Source organism: Podarcis bocagei (assembly GCF_964188305.1).
Source record: "Podarcis bocagei genome assembly, chromosome: 10".
Taxonomy (NCBI): domain Eukaryota; kingdom Metazoa; phylum Chordata; class Lepidosauria; order Squamata; family Lacertidae; genus Podarcis; species Podarcis bocagei.
The window spans coordinates 35,404,403-35,426,547 of NC_138135.1; the positions used below are offsets into that span (position 1 = coordinate 35,404,403).

A 22,145-nucleotide genomic window follows, 5' to 3' on the forward strand; every position below is an offset into this window, starting at 1 on the left:
CTCACCCTGTCACGGGGATTCAAACCGCCGACCTTCCGATTGGCAAGCCCTAGGGCTCAGTGCTTTAGACCCTAACCTGCCTGTGTCCAGTATAGCTTCTAGTTGAATCTACCTGCTCTCTTGCATTCTTAGCCAAGGTGCTGCTTCACATGCCACTGTTACGAGAGCGCATTTTTGACAACTGGACCTAGACTGAGGATTTTTCTTCACATGTAGTCTTGACAACACACAACCCTCTTCTTGCTTCTGTAAATATCTTTTTTGTGATCATTTGGGGATCAGGTATATTAGTTTTTGCTTTGATATTTTGTGTTTTCATTGTACTCTAAATCATATTGTCCTCCCTATACTGTTAGTTTTGTTGGGTTTAAAAAATGCATTATTTGATAGCAACATTGCATGTTTTAATGGCTTCAAATACATAAATAAATAGCAGAAGACAGATGGGCTTATATGTACATTCCTCTTTATTTAATACAGCACAGACACATGACACATACAAAAGGGGAAAAAAACACTCATGAAGGCCCTGCCATAGTTAAGAACAGGAACACTTACACTCAATTGAACAAGGCTCCCACTTCAGATCAGATATCTGCTAGCTAACTACAGATGCATTCTTAGAGGAAGTCTGTTGCAAAAAAAAATAAAAAAATCTGCACCCTGTTTGGAAGTGTGAAAACTGGGAATTCCTGGACTTCAGAGGCAGGCATGTCATGAAGAAAATTGCTTGCTTCTGACATCAAGCAATTTTGGTTCTGGAACAAATATATGTTATTCAATATGTTATTGTTCAGGTCCAAACCATGATATAGTGTGCTAGGAGTAAAAGTATTTGCTTCCCAGATAAATAGCATTTTAAAAATTGAGCAAACCTTAACGTACACTTAGAACTGGGGCAGGCAATTGTGACAGCAGCTTTCCCTTTTTCCTACTCCAGTTTTAGATGGATAGTAAGCAAGCACCAGTTCTAGTGAGGAGCCTTACATACTTAAAAAAAGAACAAAAATACAAAAAGGAGGGCGATAGGGGTATTTACAAAATTCATGGCTGGTACAGTACATCATTTAAGACACACTATGCTACAATCTTTCAGGTCCTGAGATTATTACAAAAAAGTTAATTCAAATATTGTGTTCAGATTCGGTTTGAGAGAGGAGGAAAAGATAAAATCATTTACGCCACATCAGTAGAACACATCTCCCTAAAAAGCAAAACCAAAAGCAGTTGGCACCAGTTATCAAGTAGCTGTGTTTGGCTACTCAAGCCCCCTTCTCTAAGAGAAGCCATTTATATTTGTTGCATGGAGTACATTATCACATGGAAGATGTTTTAGGAGAGTATTCTCCCCACATGAAGCCAAAGGTTTCCCCTTCAGTTACATAAAAACTCCAGTTCTAACTAGTAAAGTAAGCCTACATGTGGAACCTAGAACACAGTTACTGCTTCAGATGTGTTTGCCAAGTATGGTTTATTACAGCACCACTACTTGATAAGGAAGCTTGTTACATTAAGGAGGGGTATACAAACTAGTAATTTTTTAAAACTACTCGTGTCAATTTTGTCAAGTAGTGAGCTAACCATGTAGAAGTTTCCTCACTTTGTATAACCTCTTCTATTAAAATGTATAGCCAACTGAGCTAGGTATTAAAAGCTTACTTCTCCCCCAAGTGAATGTTAATAGGTGAAGAAAACACACACACACACGATTCAGCAGAAAGGTTAGAACTGCTAGCCTTTAAACTTCAAAGCTCTACTGTTGATTCCCTTTATTAGGAAATGCATTTTAGTCTTTTGTTCCAGAATAATTTCTGCTCAATGCTCTGAATTTATAATGACACAGGCACTCACTTATAATAAACATATTGTGACCTAGAAAATACCAACGGGTGAAATGTAATGTTTAGGTCTGAATGTGCTAAGAGGGGGAAAGGGGGAGAGCTAGTTTATAATGCTAAAAATTCAACTCTGCTCAGCAGGTTTGAGGTCAAGTTAAGCTTATTTTAAAGTAACGTAAGTATAATTGAGTTTTTGCTTGCTTGCTAGCAGTCCAAATACGCTAAAGCTTAGAATCTACCTCCAACACTGAGAATGAATGACAAAAGTGCACCAGTTGCAACATCAGGGAGTTTAGTCAGGCAATTATTTAAACCACAGAAGGTCCAACACTGAAATGTGCAAGAGGAGGCAGAAAAGTATCATGATTCTAACTTGACTTACATTTAGAGGAGGGTCTATCTAGAGGAAGAGTTAGTTAAAATGTCCAACTGACATTTCTCTGTGTACAGGTGAGGTATTCATTCACTTGCAGATTTATCAAGTTCTGTTTGCTGATGGTAATGAAGGATATTTCTCCCATAGTTACGTGTTTCATGTCTGCATATTTGATAATGTCAATCAAGGCATTACATCATCAGATTTTAATATCGTTCTTAAAGCCATGAAGTTTCTTCATGACACTAGCTTTGAACTGGTGAAATTCTTTTTGCTTTTTATCTAGTTTAATTTCCATGTTACAAAAATATTTCTGTAGTATACACATTCAAAAAGCTATATCTTGTTTCTTTGGGTAAACGTCACACCAGCATGGGAAATGTATATGTGCTACTGAATGATAAGTCTAGTTATATGCATAGTTTATTTTACTGCCTACTGAATCAAACTAAGGCCTTGTAGAGAGAAGGGAAAGGCTGAAAACAAAGACCATCCCTGCCCCCCTGTGCTGAAAAACAGTTGCTTCTAAATAAACATTGAGTGCTATGCCTACCATTTAGCTTCCTCTGAATTTGCTTGTTTCTACCAATTTATGTTTTATGTCAGGAAAGAGCATACCCAGTTGTTATCTTTGCTGCTAAATGTCAGCACAGCAAGTGAAAAATCCTCAGTCCTTAAAAAGGTGAAAAATAATTGAATGTCGTGTACACTATTTAACTGTCTACAATAGGAATGGGTGAAGGCTTCAGAAAATTATTTGTTATATGGAACAAATACACTCTTATCCTGCACAAGAACTGCTCCACAATGCAACATTTATTGTAAGATAAAACTAGAGAACCCTGGTTTTCTGCTGTGCCAAACGAAAGGATAATTCAATTAGGGAAAAGAACTGAAAATGGTCTAAACATGGAGCTTGCGTTTCCTGGAGCGAGTGAGTTGAATGGTTCCTTAGCTTAATCTCAAAGCTCTTTTAAAACTTCAACCACCAAAAAATTGGTGGGAGCTGTAAAAAGGCAAAATTGAGCAAAACGGTCCTGAGAAGTGGATTCAGAGAAGAGTAAGGGCAATTTCTGCACTGTTACACTGATTCCACACCACCTATTTTCCCTAATACTTCCACCCATAGAAAATGACACATTTTGGGGATCTTTGATGAAGTTATGTTTAGAGCAAGCTCATTTTTTCCTAAATGTAAGTTCCTTAAAGCTTAATTTTAGGCCATAGCTCAGGCTTCAAATAAACAAGGGCATGGCAGTCTCTCTCTTCCCTCCCAATTAGAACATTCCTTGCTAAATGGAAGTTTGTTCAAACCCCTTTTTTGACTAGAGGTAGAACAATCTTCTCCCATATCTGCACTGGAATTAGGAAGAAACTAACTCACTACATAGATAATATCTCCCTCAGCCACAATGAGCCACCTTCACCTAAACAGGTATAGCAGTATTCAGCACTGAGTGCCCAACCATTGATTCAGAATTATTTTGACCGAACTTAGATTTGTTTTTGAGATAGTAAAACCTTGTTAAATAATACACTGTAAAGAAAATCCAGATTATTTTTTTTACAAATATATAACAAGCTTTAAAATGCACATTTACTTATTCTGATTGCTAGGTTGCATTTTTACTATTCTCACAGTTCATTAATTTACAGTAATAGGCGTCATAAAAATATTGACATTAAGTGAAATCCTGTTGTAATTCTTTGCTTGAAACTAGTTTGCTACTCTTTAATTTAGCAAATTTGCTACTTAATTGCAAGATTCTTGTGTGACTAATTCTGACACAGATTTTTAGATATGTATCTGAGCAACACAGGGAAGCTCAATGTGCATGGGAAACAGTCACTTTAAGTAGGAATATTTAGTCACTACTGTCACCAGATAGCTGCCTAGAGATCCAAAGAACAGGTTCCTCAGATGGAGTAGAACAATATGAAAAGGATTCTACCTTTTTAGCCAGCACTTTTTGTGCTGCCGGAACTGAAATTAACCTTGCTAGTTTGATTTAAGAAATACAAATTCTTGATACAATTTCTAAAACTTGTGGAAATTTGTTCAGTGCTTTTTTTTTTTTTTTTTTGCTAAGAATGTTATATTTTGTTGAGAATTGTGTCACACTTTAGGAATACCAGTTCAAGTTTATTCAATATTTATACCACTATCAGACTAGCACTATTATACTAAAATTTAATATGCAACCTGAAACTCCAGTGAGAATAGTTCAGCCCATTTCCAACTAACCACTCATTTCCTTACAGTTGCTCAAATACACCTAATTACCATACTCTCACCTGTGTCTGTGTTCACCTTTGTAAGTAAACATTAATGCTACAGAAAACATATGAAACATTAGGGCTGTCGGGAATACTGCCATGTGTGAAAGCAAGCACCTAATAATGAATGCCATAATACAGCAGTGATAACATTACACACACTAATTACAGAAGGGAAAAGTCATTTTAACAGCATAAAGTCATATTGGCAGGTTCAAGGTTCTTCCAAATACCTCCTAGCACTTTAGGACCTCTGAGTATACTTTTTGAGGAAAGTTGGGAACAAAAAACAAAGAAAAGGCACTTAACCAAAGGACAAAGGCCTGAATCAAGTAAGTTGGAGTGATCACACTATTCAGAGACAGAACCAAATTATATAAAAACTTTTACACGTTGCCATAAAATTAAATTGCATAAAATGTTGATCAGTTGTTTACCTTTGTGTTTAGTTTTTAGAAAATAGAAAAAGCAAGCAATTCTACAATGACCAACACTGGAAGAGACCTGGGTGAAAACCTTCCAAAGCTTAGCCTGACTGCAGGCTTTGCTTCTTCCCTGCAATACTATCCTGAAAAGTCCCAAAATAAAAAAATAAGCGCAGTCACTATATCTGTTGCCAATGCACTCCAATAAATCAAGACATTCTAATCTTCCCGTGGGCAACCAACTCTAAAACAAATCTGTAAACTAGATTTAAATTTACTTATAAATATAGCCAAAAGTTCTTTCCACAAATGTAGCAGCAAACATAAGACAGTTGGGAGCATTAAGAGACTATCTGTCAGACGATTATGGTTCCGTATAACTGATGGTAGCTTCGGAATTGCAGAATCTTTACTTTTGTACCAAGTGGAGAGGCTATGCAGAGGTTGGATTAGACTGCTAAAAATGGAAAGAAGTGTCATCTTGCTTGTCTACCCCACTTCCAGCCTATACTACTGGATAAATTAAAAGTCACTTCTTATTTAATAAAACAGATGTCAAACCCACAGCACCCACACCTGGGACTTTGACAAAATTCCCAACCATCTTCCGGGAGACAAGCAGATATAAAAGTCTGAACAAAAAGGAGTAATTTAAACCATCAACTTTTATCTTAAGGTTGGAGGAGAACAATATATTGTTAAGACAACTGACGTTTTTGCATCTTGTAGTTCAATGCCTGTATCTTTTATCTAGATTTTGGATAAATTCCAGATAACCTGGAAATTGCTAGTGTGTTCCCATAAGGTTAAGCACACATAGCAGAAGGCATAATTTAAATAATATTCAATTTCCAAACCTGTACTTGAAAATTATTGCTTGTATTTGAGGCTCAGAGTGAGCTTGCCATTTTAGTTCCTGGTTCAGCTCAGCTGCCCAGAATAACAGCTTTGACTTATTGCTTGTGAATACTGAGGGGGTTAGGACAAGAGCAACTTGAATTCCTGAAGACCTTTAAAAACATCACACAACTAAATGGAATCTTACTATGCAGGAAGTTCATCAAATTAAACCGCATTAGAATGCTATTTATCCTCTTTCTAGCCAATTCATTAGATCCAACTATTCAGCTCATGTGCCTATATCTTTTTATTTTTTTAAAAAATGCTGCACTTCACTGTGTTGTCATTCCAATATCTTTTTCCCCCTTTACTGTGCACACAGTGCAGAGTTGGCATCCATCATTATCTTACTGGTGTCACAATGTCTTCTGATACTTACAGCTGGCTGTTTTTGAAACTTGATCGTCTGAGCGTTCACATTGTATGCCCAGCTTATTCCTGTTTGACTTTTTTGTGGCGGGATGAATGACTGTGTAGTCTGACCAATCAACTCATTCACTGATGTAATATATTATTAGAATACGCATGAGCTATACTGAAGGGGCAGGCAATTTGTGCTATTTTGTTCTAAAGGAGGAAATTTCATTTTTCAGTAGCTTAACCATGGACTAAAATTTTGCTTTATAAATACAGAAGAGCTTAAAAAAGTGACATAAATGAATTGTTTGGTACAATATTTCTATCCGTGATAAACACCTGGAAGCAAAAAACTAAGTCTGCCAGAAAAACATTTGACCGCCATACTTTCTCCTACTGCATATTAGAATGAACAGAGGGGGGAAAGGAATATTGCCTGCCTAAGATTTAGTGTTCATAATAAGATCTGCAAAGGCAGACTCATCACATGCCAAATTCTCACTAAATTCCTTCTAGTTAAGCCAATGTAACCTCACATTTGATGGTATTTTACTGAAAATACATTTCTATCTCACTCAAGCAATAACTGCATTTATTACTTTTATTTTTCTCAATGTAGTCACACTTTCAAGATACATTAAAAAAGGATTCAAAACATACTTAATTTGCAATGCAGGCTTTAAATTGCTACAAGGGAAAGCCAACACTATAATAACAAGCTTGCAGAGAATGTAAGATTTTGTATGTTTATGCATGGAATATATGCTGTGGTGAACAAGGAAGTTTTTACTTTTATCTCATGGGTCAGCAAAATGAGTAAGAGAAGAAAATATACCAGTTAATAGTTTGGGGACTCTAAGGTTTGGGGGAATGAACCAGCCAAATATATTCTGAACCAAGTATGGCAAGTTTGTAGTCCCTTCTACCAAACTGCAAGAAATATCTTAGAAAAGTCTTTTGTTTACCTTGCATTTGGTAAAATTCAATATTTAACTGAGTTTTTTATCCCATGATGTTGTGCAAAGTTCTTTATTAGTGGGCTCAACCCAACATTCAGTTACTGTATTTATATTATATATTATTTAAATATATGTATATTTTTACATATAGAATTAGTGTGAAATCTAAATTAGTAAATATAACATATCTGGCTTTCTAAGATGAAGGAACATACCTGGAAACAAAAAACGTGCCTGGTAGAAGGCAGCAGCAAGTGTGATCTAGGCCACTAGACAATAAAGCTATACAGGTATGTGGGTAGAACCCTATGAAGAGGCAAAGATTTCTCTGAAGTTTTAATGCAGCCACTCATACTGTTCAACAGACAAGCTGCTTGTCTGCTTAAACTGTAGCTTGACCAATTTGCAGTTGAAGTTTCAAAGAAACCCCCAGCTATACATGTTCTCCTGCATGCGCATATACCTTTATTGGAGAATGGCCTTCATTTTCAGATTACTTAGATTTTTCAGTTTTTTCAGGCTAGAACTGGTCAAAATGTTTTAGTAAGATTTAAGTGAGAGAAAATAGATACTTTTTACAGAAGAGCACAACGTCTCATGCCTTCTTGATTTTTCTTAACAAAATTATATTTCGATCCAAATATTCCTTCTGTAATAATTACGAAGTGCAATACAAGATTTGCCTCCCCAACATCTAACATATTGCTATCAAAAACTGAATGTCAGCAAAGAAGTTGTGTCCCTGTGCAACAAGGGGGTCAGGTTTTATACCTCCTAGCTATGCAGGTATTAGGAATGCTGGAGGTACATATTTTAAGCCAAGGCTGAAGGCACCTCAACTACTCTTTGGAGAAGGCTTTGAACAGTACTGAGAAAAGCAAGATTCTGTACAAAAGCAAGCTACATGTAGTTATTGTGAGCTGGAAATCAATACAGTGTGAGACTTTTTAGAGCTATTACAAGAGGGAGAAGAACCAGAGACAAGACTTTCTTCACAAAGGATCAAAACTGGAGATTTCTGGATTATGTTTATGAAAAATAAGGCAACTCTGAAGTACTACAGCTAGATTAAGGGCAGGAAAAGACTTTCTTCAGAAGATACTGAAAGCAAGATCTGGTCTGATGAAGCCAAGTAAGTTCTCATTTTATATTTGAGTATATGAAGTTAAATTGAAGAATGGTTACAGAACACCCTCCGACTTCTCCCTTCCTCCCATCGTGAGAGGGGAAAAACTCTACCCTGGTCAATGACATTACCTATGGTGAACAATCCTCCCCGTCTGTAATCTTTAGGCTCTTCAAAGAGATAGTGACAAAATGGCCTTAGCTTGGTGTGGAGAAAATACTTTCTTCCTTGCTTTTTCTACATAATCACAATTTCTGCTTTATATGCCACATTATCCAAAGCTGTACAGAATGTTCCTAACTGGCATATACTGTAGGCTTCCCTGGGGACAACAGATGTATGGCCTCACTTGCATGATGGATAGAGATGTCTATTTTAGCTTCCTTTCACAGATCCACTATCAGATATCAGCCTGAAAGAAGGTTTGTGCTGCTGTAGGTTTGACAACTGAACCTATTTGGCCAAACCTTTCTGAGCTATTCAGAAAGGATAAAGGGCTTTGGGAATTCACTAGGAGATATCAAACTATGAACCATTTTTACATGAACACTTTCCTCCTTTTCCTTCTCTCTTTGATCAAGTATTCTTTTCTTTTTCTTCTTCTCCTCCTCCTCACCACCACAGTGCTTGGAATCAGAATATGTAAACATTGACAGAAACAGCAGCTCTGTGTCCGCGTAAGCACTTTCCCAACTGGTCAGTCTCCATCAGCAAAGCAGAACCACATTAACTCCTTGCTCATCAGGACATCACTGGGTTTTCCTCTGTAACTTAGTGTCCCCTTTACTTTGGCCTCCATCTGGAATTTGAAGATGAAAGGGGGGATTCATATAAGGTAAATTGTCTTATTATGTAAATTACTCTCAAGAAATGTCTGTTATATGATGGAATCTGCATTCCCACTTGGCAGCCTTTACAACGAAAACAATTTTCATGCAACACTTTTATGGAATTCATTGCCACACTACGTGGTACATTCCAATAGTACAGTTGGATTCAAAACTGGCAAAGACAAAACTTAGCAAGTAGGCAAATACTAAGAGGCCTAGCCATGCCAGATATGCCAGTATTCCTGCACTTGACTCCAGAAACAAGAATGTGGGAGATAGGTTAACTGGTCTGCTTCATTGAAATTCCACTCCAATTCTTTCTGAGAAATATTTATTTGAGAAAAATGCCTTATGAAAGAGCTCAGTTCACTTATTTTATATATGCAGTGACAGATAATCAAAGTAGGTGAAAACCCAAAATTCATCCCAAGTTGAGAATTCTCCTTGAGATGTAGAGATAAACAGGCCCTCAAGCAATCTCAGGAGCCATTGTTAGGTCCTAGTGTTTTCTGGTGTACTTCTGGCAGCTGCCATAATGGAAATGTTGGAAAAACAGATTCCACAGCAGTTTTCACTATTGTAGACTTACAAAAGACTTTAGCCATGATGAGAAAATTGTTCTTTCACTTTTAAAAAGTGTTATTTCACTTTCTTTTTCTTTTAAAAAGAAAAGTTTTTTTCCTTACCTGTATAAGCTTGCTGCAAGTGAGCAGGCAGAGGTGTGTGAGACAGCGCTGTTGCATGTTGAGCTCCAGGCGGTAAACTCTTCAGTAAATCTGAAGTAGTGTGGATAATAAAAAACAAATACAACCACAAAAATTAAGAGCTAATTGATGCAAACAATCTACTTTGCATAAATGCACAAAGCAGCTTTACTTATTTTTGTCCAAAACATCTTCAGTAATGGTTACCAGTTCAATATATACATGTTCTTTCAGTAAATGTAACAGATACATTGTTTAAAATGCCAAGAATGCAACTTAAGGAAATATCCTGTTTGATACCACTTTTGTTTTTAATATATGCTATCCCGTGGTAGTGGAACAAGAAATATAGCTAAATAAATGTGTCAACTTAAGACTTCCCAAGAAACTAATATTAAACATTCCAAGTCTAATATCAAACAAATACTGAAATCTACATTTGGTAAATAAGAAGGGAAAAAACTGTTTACAAAAGATGCACTTACGATATCAAAGGCAAAGCTTATTTTCGATTGTAAGCTATGGTGCTCATTTTAATCGATTTTCTGGGATGCAGAATGTTAGGGTTTTGTCCCACTTTATAAACAAAAATTTCTCAAATTCTAATTATCACAGGGCACTTCATCCAGAAAGGAATTAAAAAATCAGTATGCACATAATGTGGAAAAACATACACATTTACACACATAATATTGAGAGTTTAAAAATAGCCATTAACAGCAACCAAAAAATAAAACCCTCACCTACAAACTGTGAAGTATTTCTAGAGATCCCTGCATTTTCCTTGCAATTACAGTGTTTATGTGAAAGGAGGCTTAAAGAAATTGGATGGGGAAAATATCTAGCCTTACTTACTCTGCGCTAGGCTGTGGTGGAAAGCCGCTGAGGTAGATCCCGAGTTGGTTGTTACTCCAGCTGTGTCTGTTCCAAAGCCAAGTAGTTCCAATGGGAACTGAAAGGGCACAGTCACAGGAACAAGGCTACCCAGCATCCCAAAAGGAGCCAATGGAGCAGATGTCACATTCTGATTGGTTACAGACAGGGGTGATGTCATGAGCGTCAAAGGTGAAGCATTTGCCAGTAATGATGCACCTGTTGTTGACTGTATAGAGACAAGTGTTACTTTTAAATCTGTTTTACAGCTTTTCTGGGACACACCCAAGAAAATAAGGTTAATTATATAAATATTTGAAGTTTTACTATGTAAACAAGGGTCATGCTTTTCTACACATTGCCTATGTGGCTTCTGGTACAACTTTATAAAATATTCAGGTAGCAGTGAGTGCTGCGTTCCCTTTTTGTCTTGCCATTAGTGTAAGTTACTGTTTCCACAATTAATAGTTTTAAATGGGTGTGTTTTATAATGCTTCAACCATTCCCTCAGCTTCTCTTTTCCACAGCATTGCATCCATTGCACTTACATTTAAAATTCAAGATTTTGTAACAGTGTTACTGAAGGCATAAATTATTTCATAGCACAATTTAATGTATGCTTACTTGGAAGTAAGTCCCAAGGAGTTCAAGGGGGCTTATCCCAGTAAGTGTACTCAGGATTGCAGTACCAGTTTAGGGAACAAAGCAGCTATAACCAAGAAACCCTAGTACAAGAAGGGAAGGATTTCTACAGTTATCATAATTTATTATATGTATCACCATTCTAACATGCTCACTTCACCCTGAACATAGAAATATAGGAAGAGCAAACAAGAATCAAATGCAGCAATCTATGAGTGTGTGCTAAAACTATGGCAAGAGAATACTGGATGGGGTTTGGATGAGTTGGCCCAATCTGCCAGGCTATGCCAGGCTCTGCAACTGTTGAGCTACCAGCTTTGCACAATAAACTATGGGTCAGTGGAAGGTAGTGCTGCAGTATGCTGCTGGTAATAGCCAGCGGCTGAAATCTCCTCCCCAGGAACCCTCACACATTTGTGACTTTTTTGGCTTAGCATTATGTGCAAGCCAGCTGTGTGTCAATAACTGGATGCTCTAGAAACTAACACAGTAAATGCTGAAAAGGACTACATAAAATGGTATGAATGTATGAAGTTCAGAAAGCTCTTGGAAGATTTCATACACAAAGAAGGAAATGCAGAAGCAGAAAATATTACAGTGAAAGCCGAATTAGGCTTTTAGGTGAAGGTAAGAAGGCTTACAGTATAGCTACACTGGCTGTAGGTCCTACCATTGGATGAAAGGGAGGCTGACAAGCATAGTATTAGCTGCTTTTTCTGCCCAAGGCCCCTCATTAAGAAAGTGGTAGTAGACATGGAGTCTGAAGCAGTTATATAGAAGAATGGAGCAAATAAATATTAATTTTAGGAACAGTTGCTTTTATAAGCAATGCTTTACTTTAAGTAATGCTACATTTAAGGAAATAGAAATGATTGCTGCTTAAATTATGGCAGGATACAACAGAAGAGTAATAAAATATCAGACAAGCGCCATTGATTAAAACTGTCCAGACTGACAATATGGCCTAACTCATATGTGTTTAACTCATGAGATGGTGAGGCCTATTCCCTATATGAAATTATAGACTAGAATGAATATTAGAAGATAGAACTTGCAGCAAACATCACAGAAAACACTGTAGCACCAGAATTGTTTTGGCTTGCATATCTGGGTTATGTTCAAGTCTAAAGTAATATACAAATTTTAAATAACACTTTTATAACAAAAAGATAGAAGAAGTTGATTAAAATAAGAAAACAGAGGGAAATGAAAAAGAGTTTCTCACATGAAACTGCTTTTTCCATGTAATGTGAATTAGCCTTTTCTCTTAAGCCTTTGAAACAAATCTCAACACGCTACTGTAAATATGCTGAAGTTTGCTCCCACTGTGTATTGTGCTAAACAAATGTGTCGTTTATGCCAAGAGTGACTAGGGTTTCCCCCACCTACTTCAAATATAATAAATTCTATTGTAATATATCACTTATTCTATGTGAATCACATAAGGGATATGTGGGATACAAATCACATATATACCCCTATCTCACATCACTTGCTGCGACTGGCAGGGCAGAGAAATGCACAAAATAATCACACCGCAAAATGGGGTGAGCAATCCTACATTTTACTGAGTAAAAGCCAAAATAGGCTGCTGTTTTCAGTGTCACACAATGTGCAGTTCCACCCTTAGGGTGCAAGTTGTCTCTTTTGAACTTTAGAGCTTCATATCCTCTCATCAGTGTGAAGCTGTCTATATACATTTAGGATGTAGTCCTACACATGCTAAGTTAAAGAGTTAGTTTCACTGAACTCAGTGAGGCTTACTTCTTAATAGACATGTAGAGAATTGCACTATTAGTGTAATTACATTTATGAGGAAGGATAAATAGCCCAAAATAGAATACACATGTTATGCCTATAATGAGCTTTCACATTCAACACATACCTGCACACTGGCTGGTATAACTGTAGACCCTGAGGCAGAAGATGGTCTGTGTGGAGTTGACAATTGTTTAGTAGCACCCTGTGTTCCACTTCCTGCTGCCCCAGAGATACTAGTCCTATTAGCTCCACTTGAATTAAGATTGCTGCCTCTGTTGACAGGTACATTCATTCCAACTCCACTTAAGTTGCTTTTGCCAACAGTTCCAGAGGCAGAAGAGTTGGACAATTTTGAAGGAGCCTGAGGGTTCTTTGCTGGTTGAAGGCCTGAGGTGCGGTTAGAGGACAGCAAATTAATTGTAGGAGACTGTCTGCTGACATTTGCTCCACTGGGCTGTTTGTGAAGGGAATTGTTGCTGCTAGAGTGACTACTCTGGGATACTAGTGCACTTGAACTGGAAGAACTGGAAGATGATACAGGCTTGGGTGTTGAAGTGGACCTTGATGAGGATAGTTTAGGTGACACAATAGGTTTGGGGGTTACAGAAGGCTTGGGTGCTGTGGGCTTAGGAGAGGCAGCAGGTTTGGGGGAAGGAACCATGGAGAAAGGAGGCTTGAAACCCTGGGCAGAAACTTGTGATACCATGGTCTTGGCTAAATAGTTACTAGAGGTAGAGGTGCTGGATGCTGTCCGAGACACAAGTGGGTGAGCCATCTGGGAACTACTCCCAGACACGGTGCTAGTCAGGCGGTATGCTACTGGTTTATCTGATGTCTTGGTTATTGGGGATGAACAAGAGAGTTTAGGGTTGCTACTTAGTTTCACCACAGGATTGGTGTGAGATTTACTAATAGTTGCTTGTAGAGGAGACACATATTTTTGTTGGGCAGCTGACTGCTGGTGAACCTTTGTTATTTGTAATGCTGAAGAGCCACAACCGTGGGCTTCTGAAGAGGATACAAGGACAGACGTATCCTTTGGTCTCTGAGAAGCAGAGGAAGCTGTGGCTTGGATCTTACAGGAGGAAGAAATGTGGGCCTGTGAAGAGGAAGCAGCTTGAATCTGGCTTGACCTCTGTAATCCTTGTTGCAGAAGCTTGGCTGGCAAGGGCTCCAATGAAACCTTGGGATTCTGAATTGAAGACCCAGCAATAAGGCCTGAAGAGATACCAGTCTGAAGCAAATCCTGGGATTTCTTTGGTCCTGGTCCTGTGTGCCCAGCTATAAGACTTGAAGAATGTGGTGTCTGAACAGTCTCTACCTTTTTTGAAGATGACAGAGGTAACTTGCTCATTATACTTGCTAACTTCTCTTCTCTCAGCCCAGGCCGAGGTCTTGAAGTTGGTGTCTCTACAGAGGGCACAACAGGAGAACTCTTGGCTCCATTGTTAATAACAGCCAGAACATCAGAAATGGATTCCAATGATGGTGGATTGAAGGAGAGATCTTCATCCAGTGAATCATCTAGGCAGATGGTCTCCGGAGTAGGATTACAGTTAGAACTGGCCAGGGCAGTGACAGGTGTGCTGGTACTTGAAGCAGGAACACAAGCTGAAGTAAAAGGGGTACAGACTCTTTGTTCCTTCTTTGGACTAGAATCCTAGTGTGAAGAAAGGATGAAAATTAAAATATCATTCTGCAAGTAAGAAGGAAGAAATTTCAAAGAATGCTTGTGTTTTGCCTGTTTGTAATCATGCATGGTTCCATTACTGTAGTTTATTTGATACCAGATTGCAAAAACAAGTATACTTGCTTATCAGTTTTAATTTTTTAAGCCCTGCAGGGTGTAGTTATTTAAATGAAACCCTAAATCTACTACTGAATCTGTTAAAAAGAGAGATTACTCCCATATGAGGCCACTAAGCCCTGCTACAGGTGCTCTGTTCTAAATACCTTCTGTCCAAGAAATAAATTTGTTTAGGACATGCTGTGATGTTTCTCACTTTTGGAACTCAGTCCACGAGAAAGCATGCATGAACCATAAATTGTGTTATTTTAAAAAAATAATTAATTCCGTTGTTTACTTGATCAGGTTGGGTTAAATGGCTTTATTTTAAATGTTACTAGTATATATTGCGGTCCATTTTCCATTGTAATTTAACTGTTTTTATATTGTTCTCTACCTTGAGTTTCCATTACAAAGTATGGCAGGGTATAAAATTGAGACTCAAGAAAAAATGTGATAATAGTAGACATATGGGGATAGCTCAGTCGGTAGAGCATGAGACTCAATATGGGTCTGCTCCATATCTTAAGTGAACATGGGGCTGTGATTTTAAATATATATAGGGCTTGAGGGATGACTAAAGGTTCCCACTATTCTTATTTCCACAATCAATTTTCTGATATCTCTTTTCCACCGACCAGGAATGGACATCAAAAGGAAGTCTGACTTTGAGGATAGTGTCTGTGGAAGGAGTTGCAGGGGAAAAACAGTTATGGGGACATAGCTTAGTATCCCGTGTGTGCTAAACACTTTATCTTTGGTATCACTGGGCTAGGCCCACCTTAAAAATACTGTATAGATCTGTCTCCCATCACATGACTTTGAGCGCTAGACAACAAATCCGTTTTAAAGGTCATACCAATTAATAGTTAATAAAAGACTTCATGACACTAATTTCTAGAATGCTCACAATACAACATGATGCAATCTCTTTTTGATTGCAGAAGAAAGCCAATATTCTTAACTGAATCAATTACCATTAAGATGCATGAACCATAGTGTGTCACCAAAAAGTAATATTGCTTAAATATATTTCCTCCCCTAATTTTGTCTCAGCTTCTGGGCTGCAACGAAAACACTATGTTATATTATCCAGTTTTGCATCAGTAAACATATCAAGAGGAGCCTCAGATGCACATTTTCAAGTGCAAGTACATTGAACCTTCCAGATATCACACAAATTCTACAAGCTCTGAAAGGAATTATATACCCTAAAATTATTACCCATGGAGCAATCAACTCTGCAGCAAGCTTTTCATGAAGACCACACTGCTCAGCAATTATTTCATTTGCTGACAAAAAAGGGATCTGGGTAGCCCTGGGCTATTTTTCAGTCTAACGCATCTCAGAAGATTCATTTGGTAGCCGTGCTGGTCTGATGCAGTTGAAATAAATTAAATTGTCCAGCAGTACCTTAGAGACCAGCTAAGTTTGTTCTGGGTATAAGCTTTCATGTGCATGCACACACTTCTTCAGATACCATGTGTGCATGAACACGAAAGCTTATATCCAGAACAAACTTAGTTGGTCTCTAAGGTGCTACTGGACAATTTTTTTTATGTATCTCAGAAGATTGGTGTAAAGGTAGCACTCCATGTATATTGCCTTGAGATCCTTGATGAAAGCATGAAATACAAAGGTGATAAATAAAAAGCCAGATTGGTGGATTAAGTGCTAAAGTTTCAGATCTGTGAAACTTTACATCTTGCTGAATTTTTATTACTATTTATTTCTTCATTTTGACTTATTACTTACCTTTGCTTTGGGTTTAGGTGCCAGAATCACCTTCTTCTTTGCCCTAGTGAGCACAAATTTATGGTTAGAGGGCAATCTATGATTTTTAATTAGAAGTGTCAGAGCCCTATGAAAGGCCTTAAATCTGCTGGCCATAAACACAAGGCTGGCTAGGTATGGGCAGACACGTTCAAAGAGAAAAAAGTGGAAGCACAACTTAATTGAAACCTATGGGAGATTTTGCAAATATGCATGCACCCAGGATTTTGACTATAATTTGCTTCTGAGAAGGTAGCTCCACAAAATCCATTTGTTGATCTTTAAACTCACCAACTTACTGAACTTTGAGGTTCAGGTTGTGTGGACACCATTAGAGAAAGAAACAGAACATAGTCTCATATCCACATGAAGCACAACTACGCCAAGTCTAAATTTTGGTCCTCCTCTTGAGACAGTTCATTTAACAACTGTATTTTGAATACAAGCTGACCCCTTACTGGAGTACTGAGTCTTCATAATGAAAGTGGTGAAAATTTGTAAATGTGCATATTTGTGATTACTAGCACTCTGTCCTGGATCTGAGGCCTGAGCCAAATCAGTCATATTGAGAGGGCCTCAGACTAGTCAGGTACATGTAGTTGTGAGTTGTATGGGACTGGCCCAGAGATCCATGACTGTCAGGGGACAGAGTATCAGGCAGTAGGGAGGAACAAGCAGAGCAGAAAAACCATACAAGGAGGCAGAGACCTCTCTGATAAGTGGCTGTGTCTTCCTAGGGGAAGGTAGGCCTGATGCTGCAGATCTCCTTCCTGCCTGACAACCTGCAGGATCAATGCCTCCACTGAACTTCACAAGCAAGAAAGCCATTTACAAAGCAGTCCCACACAGGATTGGTCCTGTTAGCTAGGGATCATGGGAGTTGTAGGCCAAAACATCTGGAGGGCCGCAGGTTGGGGTGCCTGATCTAGATCAATAATTTCAAACATCATCTTTCTCACAAACGCCTCCTTCCACTTTCAACATTTCATCGCAATAATATCCAGTTAATTCTATTCTGTGATGTCAATCTGGTAAATGTATGATGTGTAGATTAAAATCTAGAATTATACAGGCAACATTTGACTAGTTCCAGAGGGATTTCCCCTTGGCATACTGAAGCACACTATCATACAATGTATTTCACCAGTAATTTGAACTACACAAAATACACTGGTTCAAACTTTATTCTAACAAGCCTCCCATCCCCGGGCCTCAGACAAACACTTTATGGGTCTGTAAACAATAGTATGAAAAGCTAAATAAATGAAAATAGAAGAGTATATATATACATATATCTATATGTGCTTATGTTACACTCACGGAGCAGATGTAAGATGATTATGAACACTTCGACTCTCTTTAAAGAGCATCCTATAAAGAGAGAGGGAGAGCAAAGAATTCCACATTATCAAACATCAACAATTTCTCTAGAATTAAATGATTCACCATATGCCATGCTATGAATTTACCAGTTTATTTGTACAGTTATTTGATGCAAGATGATGTAATTGGGTTAAAATATGCACATTGGTTTTCAATAGAGATAATAGCTACATTAGAAGAATACTGCTTACCAAATGTTGTTGTCTTCAGTAAGACTGATGAAATATTATTAATATGTTTCGATCAAACATAGTTTGTTAATCACTTCCTGACATTCAAATGTCTACACAGCTCCCTCAGGTGAGATATAAGTGAAGAGATGCAAGGACAAAAATAACTCTCAAAATCTACTGCAGGCGTTCCCAACCTTTTTTGCCCTGGGGGCATATTTGGCAATCTGAGAAACTGCCGTTGGTATCACCACAGAATGACTGCTGTGGGGGATTGCCAATAACTTGCTCTAGAAACAGAGTAAAGTGGTACCTCGGATTACGAACTTAACCCGTTCCGGAAGTCTGTTCTTAAACTGAAACTGTTCTTAAACCGAGGCGTGCTTTCCCTAATGAGGCCTCCCACCGCCGGTGCCCTTCCACCGTTCAGCTTCCATTCTTAGATTGAGGTAAAGTTTGCAAACTGGGACACTACTTCCAGTTTTGTGGAGTTCGTAAATCGAATAGTTCGTAAACAGGGCTGTTCTTAAACTGAGGTACCACTGTACAACCTCTTCATACAAGACAAAACACCAATCATCCCAAAACAAATGCTAATCCTTCCCCCCCCCAAAAAAAAAGACTCAAAACAAAAATGTGTGCCCTTAACGGACACATCTTAACCTCTCAAAAAGGAGACAGGCAGACTTCCAACCCCCCCCAAAGTAAGGAATGCACATATTTTACCAAAACCACACTACAAATCAGACAACACACACAAACCCTCCACCACTACCTGTGAACAAAAGGTAACACACACACACACACACACACACACACACACACACACACACACACACGAAACAAGCTAAAAAAATCTCTTCCCCACATAGATAGAACTTACTTCCTACTACCTCTGTCCCCCATGCTTACAATGCAGGGTGTTTTTCAAAAAGTTTTAGAATGGACTGGAAAGAAAAACACCAGTCTTTGGCTCGACACCCTCTTCCTTTCTTATGAAGTCTGTGTGGGGCGCTGAGGAAAGGGAAAAGGGCAAGGCAATTGAAGGACTACACTTTACTTCCCAGCCAGCCCAGCTGCACAAAGTAAAAAAGCAAAAAGCAAAAACAAAACAAAAACAAAACCCTGGGGGGGAGGGCACTTTGGTGGACACCAAAGAGGGTGTCAGAGGGTTATGAGATTCCCATCGGAGTTCCAAATCTATAGTACATCTTTTCACTGCTTCAGATTGAACTAATTTACAATAACTGACTGAGCCACTACAAATTGGCCCACATATTAGCTATGTAATTTCACTCAAACTGTATAATCTGGAACATGTTTAATCATAGAATCATAGAGTTGGAAGAGACCACAAGGGCCATCGAGTCCAAACCCCTCCCAAGCAGGAAACACCATCAGAGCACTCCTGACATATGGTTGTCAAGCCTCTGCTTAAAGACCTCCAAAGAAGGAGACTCCATCACACTCCTTGGCAGCAAATTCCACTGTCGAACAGCTCTTACTGTCAGGAAGTTCTTCCTAATGTTTAGGTGGAATCTTCTTTCTTGTAGTCTGGTTCCATTGCTCCGTGTCCGCTTCTCTGGAGCAGCAGAAAACAACCTTTCTCCCTCCTCTATGTGACATCCTTTTATATATTTGAACATGGCTATCATATCACCCCTTAACCTCCTCTTCTCCAGGCTAAACATGCCCAGCTCTCTTAGCCGTTCCTCATAAGGCATCGTTTCCAGGCCTTTGACCATTTTGGTTGCCCTCCTCTGGACACGTTCCAGTTTGTCAGTGTCCTTCTTGAATTGTGGTGCCCAGAACTGGACACAGTACTCCAGGTGAGGTCTGACCAGAGCAGAATACAGTGGCACTATTACTTCCCTTGGTCTAGATGCTATACTCCTATTGATGAGGCCCAGAATTGCATTGGCTTTTTTAGCTGCCGCGTCACACTGTTGGCTCATGTCAAGTTTGTGGTCAACCAAGACTCCTAGATCCTTTTCACATGTACTGCTCTCAAGCCAGGTGTCACCCATCTTGTATTTGTGCCTCTCATTTTTTTTGCCCAAGTGCAATACTTTACATTTCTCCCTGTTAAAATTCATCTTGTTTGTTTTGGCCCAGTTTTCTAATCTGTCAAGGTCGTTTTGAAGTGTGATCCTGTCCTCTGGGGTGTTAGCCACCCCTCCCAGTTTGGTGTCATCTGCAAATTTGATCAGGATGCCCTTGAGTCCATCATCCAAGTCATTGATAAAGATGTTGAATAAGACCGGGCCCAAGACAGAACCCTGTGGCACCCCACTAGTCACTCTTCTCCAGGATGAAGAGGAACCATTGATGAGCACCCTTTGGGTTCGGTCAGTCAGCCAGTTACAAATCCACTGAGGGTAGCATAGTCAAGACCGCATTTTACCAGCTTCTTTACAAGAATATCATGGGGCACCTTGTCAAATGCCTTACTGAAATCAAGGTAGGCTATATCCACTGAGTTCCCTTCATCTACCAGGCTTGTAATTCTGTCAAAAAACGAGATCAGGTTAGTCTGACATGACTTATTTTTCAGAAATCCATGCTGACTATTGGTGATCACAGCATTCCTTTCTAGGTGCTCACAGACTGTTTTCTTAATGATCTGCTCCAGAATCTTCCCAGGTATTGATGTCAGACTGACTGGGCGGTAATTATTTGGGTCCTCTCTTTTCCCCTTTTTGAAAATAGGGACAACATTTGCCCTCCTCCAGTCTGCCGGGACTTCGCCTGTTCTCCAGGAATTCTCAAAGATGACTGCCAGTGGTTCTGAGATCACATCTGCCAGTTCTTTTAATACTCTTGGATGCAGTTCATCTGGCCCTGGAGACTTGAATACATCTAAACTAGCCAAGTATTCTTGTACTATCTCCTTAGTTATTCTGGGCTGTGTTTCCTTTGCTGAATCATTTGCTCCAAATTCTTCAGAAGAAAGCCTCACTGCAGATTCAAAACCACCATGATTTCTTGAAATGTTAGGACAACCTTTCAATGTGATGCTCTCTGGATGTTTCCAATTACAACTCCCATCCTCTACAATCTTGGCCATCTGGGCTGGTGCTGATGGGAGTTGTAGTTCAAAACATCTGGAGAGCACCAGAAGAGGCAGTTTGACCATCCCCTTTTCCACAGTCTTGTTACAACTAGAAATCTTCTTCTGGAATTTAGCACAGTACATAGTCATCAGAAATAGAGGATAGGAATTCAGAATTTTTGGTCAGTCTGAGGGCCAGGGCTTAGTAACATTAACAGATTTTGAATCAGACAAGGGGAAGTGAGATTTGAACCTGTTCTTTCCAGGTGAGTTGTTAGGTATTAAAAGAATAGCTGTCAGTGAAGGTAAGAAAGTTCCTTTAAAAGGTCATCACGTTTATCATCACTCAGTCACCTAACCAGGCATATTGCATCTGAAGAGAACTACTATGCTCAACAATGACCATACATTAAGCCAAAATATGCACAATCCCCTTCGCAAGGACCCTTCAGTCAAACTACGAAGCCTCTCATTAGCTACACCTTCCCACTATGAAACTACAGTAGAGTCCTTCTGGTTTAATTACAGCTCACACAAAGGGGCAACATGCTTAATAAACTGAGATTAAGGAGATCGCTCAACTGGTAAAGAATGAGACTCTTAATCTTACAGTTGTGGGTTCAGGCCCCATGCTGGGCAAGAGATTCCTGCAAATCCAGGTGTTTGGCCTAGATGATCCGCAGGGTCCCTTCCAATTCTATGATTATTAGCTCTATGATCATCCAAGCAGGTCAAAGGGTGCAAAGTCTCCACTGACACATGACTTTTTCCTGGAATGTGAGTTATTTAGCAGACATTCATGGTAATCTTGAAATTGGTTTATCAGTATGTATCAAAATGAGACTGGCGCCCCAAGGAAATTCACATACCAATGTAGCACACACACACAAAACACTATCAAAATTGGGCAGAT

The 22,145-nt window shown here is 38.8% G+C and overlaps 1 protein-coding gene across 2 annotated transcripts in view; it reads right to left on the bottom strand.

The window, feature by feature from the left end:
• Positions 1–449: 449 nt before the first annotated feature.
• The window catches only part of UBN2 (ubinuclein 2), a 51,244-nt gene continuing 29,548 nt past the window's right edge, over positions 450–22,145 (bottom strand). Inside the window, exons 12-17 of one of the 2 annotated variants that reach the window (XM_081209488.1) lie at positions 17,948–17,998; positions 16,610–16,652; positions 13,193–14,728; positions 10,648–10,894; positions 9,775–9,864; positions 450–9,057 (exon numbers count right to left, since the gene is read on the bottom strand). In XM_081209488.1, the coding sequence (XP_081065614.1) occupies positions 9,008–9,057; positions 9,775–9,864; positions 10,648–10,894; positions 13,193–14,728; positions 16,610–16,652; positions 17,948–17,998 (2,017 nt within the window). In that variant the 3' untranslated portion in view covers positions 450–9,007. The remainder of the gene's footprint in view (positions 9,058–9,774; positions 9,865–10,647; positions 10,895–13,192; positions 14,729–16,609; positions 16,653–17,947; positions 17,999–22,145) is intronic. The other variant, XR_014012027.1, reaches the window with a different exon arrangement.